This window comes from Calliphora vicina, chromosome 2 (genome assembly GCF_958450345.1).
Source record: "Calliphora vicina chromosome 2, idCalVici1.1, whole genome shotgun sequence".
Lineage (NCBI taxonomy): Eukaryota > Metazoa > Arthropoda > Insecta > Diptera > Calliphoridae > Calliphora > Calliphora vicina.
The window spans coordinates 13,276,126-13,284,346 of NC_088781.1; the positions used below are offsets into that span (position 1 = coordinate 13,276,126).

Consider the following 8,221-nt stretch of genomic DNA (forward strand, 5'->3'; position numbering starts at 1 on the left):
TATATATAGCAAAACATCACTGCTACTAAATTCACGGTCCTGTTTAGTAAGTCGACGTATATTTGACAAATTGATGTCCTTTAAATCGCACGATTTTGTACTTTGAAACAGCTTGTTTACTCGAAAGGAAAACAATTCTATTTACTGAACACCAGAAAGAAATCTCACGATTTTGTATATTGAAACGGGAAAAAAAGAATATCATTGGAATTTTTACTCTTTACAAATGGAAATTTCGAAACGAATTACACAATTAACCCTCAGGCTTGTTTACTCGAAAGTAAAACGATATTAAATCATGTGGATTCACAATACCTTTCTTTTAAAGTATTTATATGAAACCTATTTTAATTGTTTATTATTTTTTTTAATTTACCATATAAAGTATCCTTCTAAATTCTATCAAACTTTTAGACTTATAGGATAGTGCATCTGCATCACGAACTTTGAGTCCACTACATTTTAAATGATAGTTTCTCAAACACAGCCAACAGAAAGAAATACTGCAGTTTCAATTTATACAGTCCATGTTGAATATTATTCAATACACACACCACAGATTAAAAAGTATTGGCAATGTTGTGAAGAATTAGTAAGGACATGAATCATAGTTTTGTTCTAAATAATACAATTAAAACAGTGTGGCAATGTTATGAAATAATCCATCAAGTTTGGTAACTTTGTCAGTTTGACAAATAAAAAGGAGCAAAATGTAAATGAAAAATACAAAAACAAATTGTGTGCAGTAATAAAAACGTGAATATTTGTGGTTGTTGTTTAAGGCTTTTTGAAACTGCAACAACTTGAATCTTTAGGAATAATAACCAGTACCCCGTTTCTGTAACTTGTGAGAAGTTTTCGCATCGAAAAAAAATTTAAAAATTCTTGTAGTCATTCAGTTTTTAACAGGATGACTTAGGTAATGTTTAAACTGAATACATTAAAAGTACAGAAACAGCTATCGATTTACTAATACTCGCCCTGTGTTTAACAGGAAGTTTATAAATGTTCCGAATGAAAAGTTTCTCACATACAATACAGAAACGAGGTACGGACCACTATTTTTTATTGCATAATTATTGTAATAAATAAATAAACTCACGACCGAACTTTAATTCAAATAACTCACGACTAAATTGCACTTTAATTTAAAAAAAACTCATTTAGTTTATTTTTATATGAAAAAAAGATAACAGAAAATGTATTTTTTTATTGAATTCTTTCTTTTTATTTCAAAATAAAAATTAAATAAAATTCCTTTTACTTTTTTGTTTTTCTTTCAATATTCTTTTTTTTTTTGTTTGTTTAATTTGTTTTCATTTTGTTTAATAATACAACTTAAAAATTAAAATTATAATAATTAATAATGCTTAACTTGTAAAGGTTTTTATAGTTTTTTTTTTGTTTTAAATTATTATTTTTTTTTTGTTTTGCTTTATTATAGTTTAAAGTTGTTATTTTTTATATATATATAATATTTATAATATAAGTAATAATTATTAATAATATTAACTTGCTAGTTTGTTGGTTGTTGTTTTTTCTTTTCTTTTTTTTTCTTTTTAATTTTTAAGATATTTTTTCTTTTTGTATTATTATTATTATATATATAGCAATATATTTAACGATGTTTTTTATATATATATATTATTTTTAATTTGTATTTTACATTTAGTTTATAATTAATTTTTTAGAATTACAACATACAACTAATATTTATTTATTTATAAGTATGTATTATGTTGTTGTAGTTAAAAAAAGCTGTACAAGTTGTATTTTTTAGTTTACTACTTTTTGTTTATAGAAGTTTTAGAAAAAAGAAAGAATAATTTATATATTTAAACAAAATAGTTTAAAGGGGGGAATATTGTTAGTGGATTTAAATAGTAGTGTTTAATTATATACAAATTTTAAGTTTTAATTTAAGGGAATAGAGGCTTAATTTTTATATGTATTTTGTTTATATTACAAAGTTTTTTTTATTATATTTTTATACCAAAGTTTACAGAGCTTAGCAAATATGTTTGAAAAAATATTATGCTTATTTGTTAAATAAACCAAATTTGTAATTATAAAATAAAGTTGTTTAATATATGTGGAAAAGTTTGGTTTGTTTGAGAGTTTTGTAGTAAATGTTTTATTAAAGTTTAATTTGCTTTAAAAAAAGAACAAAACATATGCAATTTATTTTTTAATTTTATTTATCAAAAATAAAGTGCAAATGTTTTATATAAATAAGAAAAATAAAAAGAAAATTTTAAAGAAAAAAACTTTCACAGAAAATCCTTAAAAACCAATAAAGATTTTTAGGATTTTAAGTTAATTTTTTTGTAGACTTAAGATCAATTTAATTTAAATATAGGCTGAAGAAATAACAATTCTTTCTATATCACAAGCCAGTAAATTGCGTGAAAATTAACTAGAGTTTTTGTTAATATAAAAAAAAACAAAATTCATGTAAAGTTTTCTTTCAAAGTCAAAGTACTAGATTGTGTTAGAGAAACTGAATTTCAAGTGTTTTTTTTTCCTAAATCAATTTAAACTTAAGCCATTTTTTTCTGTGCTTTTGGCAGTGTTTTGTTTAGTTAGAACAAAAAAACTTTAGCTTTATTTTTATTTCGAAGAAAAATAACTGTAGCATTTTTTTTTCAAATAAAATTGATATTTCCATCTTAAAGCAAAAACTTATATATTAAAAGCTTCTAAGGCTGTCAGTTGATTATATTTTGTTGTTATTTAAATAAATGGAAACGCATTTTTTTTGTAACAAAAAAAGAAAAAATCATAAAAATTTTGTAAATTAAACTTTAAGAAAAACATTTAATCACTCAAAATTATTTTATAAGAAATAAAGAATTATAGTAAGAAAACATTTAAAGAGACTTGAAAAATGGAGTTTTTTAATTTATTACATGTTTATGAAGGAAATGTTGTACGCAAATTTTGTTTTATAAATCTATAATAAAATTAAAATTTAAATCGTATTACAGCGAAGTAGTAGTAAAGTTATGTAATTCGAGTGCATTGAAACGGGTTTGTTTCAAACTAAAACATATTGAGTTTTAATATCGATTTTATTTAAAAATCTGAAAATGTTACCTTTAATATTACAAAGAGGTCAAAGTTCTTTAGGCCAGAGACTCAAATCTCATTTTAATTCTAAAAAACATTTGAAAAAAATTTAATTATAAACTTCTTATTCGTTTTGTAGTTAAGGAGCAAAGGTTAAAGTGACAAAGTGACCTTTGTCACTTTTATACAACATATTTTTTTGATGCATAATTTTAAAGGAAAACTTTTCAGCCTTTTATATATAGACCTACAAAACCGCCTATAACTTTAAAACTAAAACATATTCACCCTTATCGCTGTTGAATTAGACGTTTTACACGCCATCGACAGTTTCGTACTAGATTAGAGAAACAAGTTTCATTTTATCTTTAATCTAGTACGAAACTGTCGATCACATAAAACGGCTACGCCAACCGCGATAAGGGTGATTAAGTTTTTATGTTGATTTTATTGAAAAGCTGAAAATATTAACTTCAAAGAGGCCAAAGGTCATTCATTTATTTCTTTAGGTTAAAGACACAAATTTCATTTTAATTCTAAAAAATATGTAAGACTCTTCAACGTCATATATGTATTTTAGAATTAGCTACAAATTGGTTTTTGAGATATGACACTTAGAACTTATGCAACAAAGTTTTATGCATATAATTTAAAAGAAAAACTTTTCAGCTTTTTGCAGAGTAGTTTTAAAGTTAGGGGCTGTAAAGTAAACTTTAGTAAAATATTGGCATTTTATATTTTAAATACCTATAAATTAAATCTTACTGAGAGATTTCATTAGAATCAAACAACAATAAATCTGAAATTAAAAATGTTTGGTAGATGTTTTCATGTATATAAAAGTATTGCCCAACCCTGATACATTTATTGGCAACTTTTGGCAAAAATGTATGGCATCACTGCCCAGCCGCCATTTGCATTAAAAACGTTTGACGTAAAGCAGTGATGTCAATTAAGCATTTTTTAATGCAATTTTAACGGTATTTACCACAATTTTTAACAAATATAAAATTTCATGTTTCTTGTAAATGTTTTCTAGCTTATAATCAATTTATTTTTTATAAATTTCGTTTCAAAATACGCTTGTAACTATTGTTTTCTCTATTATATTACAGTTTATAGGAAATATATAGATATAATTATTATTTTTTTTTATTTAATTTTTTTTCTTTTGTTGAGATCAAAAAAATAATAAATTAATTATGTGTGTGTGTGTTTTTTGTTTTGTTTCATTATGTTTTTGTTTGATTTATTTTATTTTACTAAACGTACATTAGCATATACATGTATAAAATATACATATATAGACATATTTAAATAATATTATTTATGTAAGCATATTTATATATGTATATTATAAAACTAAAACTAAAAGTTCATAGAGCAAAGGTTTAGTTTAACATTAAAAATAAAAACGTTTTAAAAACTAAAGAAATTTAAAATTAAAAAAATAAAAATATTAGTTCACAAAAAATTCAACATCAACTTATAACAGCTGTTGGGGTTTTTGTTTAATTCTTCTTAAAAAAAACAAGGGATTAAAATAAAACATAGAAAACTAACGTTATATTATTTCATACAATGTATATAAAAAAAATAATAAATTAATAATAAAAACACTTTATATTTCACAAGTTTTTTGTTTTAATTTTTTTTTTTGTTTTTTTGATAAATATAGTAGAGTAGTTGTGTTTGTATAGTACAAGGGGTTGGTTTAATGTTTGTTTTTGTATTTAAAGATATTTTTACATTTTGTTTTGTTTTTTTCTCTATCTATTTGTTATTTTATAATAATGTGTATATATATAGTTAATTTGTAGAATTTTTTTTCTCAAAATTATAAGATTTTGCTACAGTACAATTTTATTTATGTGTTTTTTTTTAGTTTTTTTTGTATTATTTAAGAATATTTAACATTTAGTCCTTTACTTTATTATTATAATAATTATTAATTTATTTATAATGTTAAGCATGAAATCATGCTTTGTGTTTTAGTTGTTTTTCTTTCAGAATTTAAATTAAAAATACAAGTTCTTTTTGTTTTATATTCTCTTTCATTTCTTGGTATCATCACAATTTTTGTTTGTAGTTGTCTTAGCCGGTTTTTTTAAATGATCTTTTCGGGTTTTTGTCAATTCTGATTTGTTTTGCAAGTCTTAGCCGGTATTTAGTAAGTTAGACAGTATTTCATTATACTCACTCACTCACGTTTATTAATTAATTAGTTAGTTTTGGTTTGGTTTTAGACAGTAGCAATCACTATTAATAGATGAGCTATGTCTGCTACACGATTTTTAAGATCTGGTGCTGCCTTTTCTAAATTTTCATTGGCAAAATCACATGATGGAAATATGTGTACAACATAAGCAGCTTGTTCACTTCCTGGCATGGGAATATTCACGATACCAGCAGCCATTTTCTGTTGTAAGTAGGTTATGAAGCCGGATTGTAGATTGCGAGACTGTTGCAGCACATCAGCATGATCGCGACCACAAGGTAGAGCTAACAACATACAATGTTCATTTTCAAACTGTAAAAGATTAAGTGAAAAAATGTGTTTGTTTAGAGCTTAGTTTACACATGTGGAGTTTTGCAAATTTGGAATGTATTTATAAGACCTTTAATTATATTTAAAAAAAAATAGTTTTTGCAAAAAAATCTCAGCAATTTATGAAATGAATTTGCTGAATTTTAATAACAAAATACTCGAACTTACAGAGTGCCTCAAAAGTGAGTAAACACCAGTGAATTTTTGATTTTTATGGTCATGAAAATCATCAGAACCGAGTATATTATTCAGCCCAATCTTCAACAAACCGAAACTTTAAAATTGTAATCGATTGATTGATTTTAGGATTTTCATTATCTTAAAAAAATCAACTAATTTGTAGTGTTTGCTCACTTTTGAGACTCTCTATATGTATATTAAAAAAAAAATTGGGTTAAAAATTTTTTTCACGAGTTTGACTTTGTGGTGAAAAAATTAAAATAAAATTGGAATATTAAAACCCCTACGATTAAAGCTATAATTGAAATATCAAAAGTCCTAAAATTGGAGTGAAAGAAAACCTACAATCATGGTTAACTTGAAGTTAACCATGATGATAATAACAATAATATTTACCTGCATCTTTTTCGCAACACCTTCTAGTTGAGTTTGCTCCAAACGCATACGTTGGGCAATACGTAAGGGTGGTGTGCTGCCGTCACTATTGCAGGGCAATGATGCACGAGCCACATGGGGATTTCCGAAAACGAAATGCATTTGCACTGCAGCCTGATCGGTTTTCAGAGCCAATAAGCCCTGCCACATAACGGGATAACGCTGCAACAGCGTAAGCAAAGAATCCGCTTGGGGTGGTGGAGGTTGTTGGCTATGGGGCGGTAGTTGATGAGAAGCGGAAGGCTGTTGATGAGGTGGGGGTGTAGCAACTTGCATACTGTGTCCATCTGCTCCTATGTTAAAGAAAAATCAATGGATTTTTTTAGTGTTGATTGAAAAAGTTATTAAAATATTAAGCTTTGACTTACCTGTTCTAACCATAATTTGTTCTTTTTGACGCAACAATTGTTGTTCACGTTCCCTTTCGCGCTGTTCTCTTTCACGTTCCAATATCTTAGAATGATGACCGGGAGGCGCTGAAGATGGTGTTGCCTGAACGGCTGAGGCTGGAGGGGCGGCAGGCATAAATGGACTGCTGCTGCCGGCCGAGGGATGTGGAACAACAACTGTTGGAGGTGGTGGTGGGGCGACCACACTATGCACAGGAGCCGATCTATGAGCTGGTGGTGGTTCCAAGGGTATTTGCCGTGAAGCATCATAATATGCTGATGGCTGAGCTGCAACAGCAGCACGACCAGTTACATCGTAATGTGTATGGGCAGGTATGCGGGTGTTGTGTACGTATACTTGTGCCACTTGGGGAGAATCTAAAGCAAACAAACAAACAAACAAACAGATAATCAATCAATTATATGGTTTTGTTAAATTAATTTAATTAATAATATTACCAGTTGCCCGATCTTGTGGACTTTGTAGACTATGTGGTACAGCTACTGTTCTTGGTACACTTCCGGGTCTTCTCAATTCTAAGGGAGGACTACTGCCCAATAACTTTTCTTCGTATTCACGCAAAACAGGCGGATTTAAGGGCTCGTGTTGACGCAACAGGTGCTGATAAATCATTATGTGTTCACGGGTTGGTACTCCCACTCTACCCATTCCTCCGGGGAATGAGGCTTCGCTCTGTAGAAAATAGAAACAGTTATAAATACATAAGTTTAAAAAATAATAGATGTATTATTTATTTCCAAATAATAATGGTATTCACATTCACATTTTAACCCTTGTGAAATTCCATAAAAGTTGTCCAAACTAAATTTTGTATGCATAGGAAAACAATGTCCCTACAATTTATATAAGACTTATTTTATAATGTTATTTATTGTAGTTTTTGATAATTCATCGAAATATTAGGAATTTTTTACTAATTGTTTATTATCTCGTGATACCCTCATGGTCCCACTCTGAATTTTTTATCTGTTAACCATACAATGGCTTATATTTGAGGAACATCTTTAGAATTTAGACATCCTTTGTTGAAGGACAATATTTATAATTTTTTTAAAAACTTCTATCGAAATATTCTTAAAGTGAGGTGAAGTGATTAGCTAAAATTTTTTTTTTCACATTTCTGCCGTGAATACGTCTAATAAAGTTAAATTAAACTAAAAAAATTAAAAAAATTCTATCTCTGTAGTTTTTTATTATTGAGATTTACCGGTGTTATGGGTGAAGCTTGTTGGTGTGCTGGAGGAGGACTTTGTGTAGCCCGTACACTGCCTGTTACAGCACTACCATATGTAGTGATATCATGCTGCGTCCACAAATATTTTTTTTGTATCAAAAAATGATTATGGTCACAAATAATTTTAATTACAAATTTAAAACTTACCATGCTTGTTTCAAAATGTGCCGGTACTTGTATACCACCTGGTAGCAATATACGGGTTTGACTTTGTGGACTAATTGTCGGTATGGCCGTGCGCATACTAGAAGCTGTTGGTTGGTTGGTAGAAAAAAGAGAAATAGATTTTAAAGTTAGTGTTTGAGAAACTTCAATTTTATTTGGGAAGTTTTTCTGCAACATAC

The 8,221-nt window shown here is 27.4% G+C and overlaps 1 protein-coding gene across 3 annotated transcripts in view; it reads right to left on the minus strand.

Annotated features, from left to right (window-relative positions):
* Nucleotides 1–4,793: 4,793 nt before the first annotated feature.
* Nucleotides 4,794–8,221, minus strand: part of spen (split ends) — a 136,122-nt gene continuing 132,694 nt past the window's right edge. For all 3 annotated transcript variants that reach the window (XM_065501158.1, XM_065501157.1, XM_065501159.1), the window contains 5 exons: nucleotides 8,025–8,128; nucleotides 7,081–7,315; nucleotides 6,601–6,999; nucleotides 6,194–6,525; nucleotides 4,794–5,599 (listed from right to left, as the gene is read on the minus strand). In XM_065501158.1, the coding sequence (XP_065357230.1) occupies nucleotides 5,312–5,599; nucleotides 6,194–6,525; nucleotides 6,601–6,999; nucleotides 7,081–7,315; nucleotides 8,025–8,128 (1,358 nt within the window). In that variant the 3' untranslated portion in view covers nucleotides 4,794–5,311. The remainder of the gene's footprint in view (nucleotides 5,600–6,193; nucleotides 6,526–6,600; nucleotides 7,000–7,080; nucleotides 7,316–8,024; nucleotides 8,129–8,221) is intronic.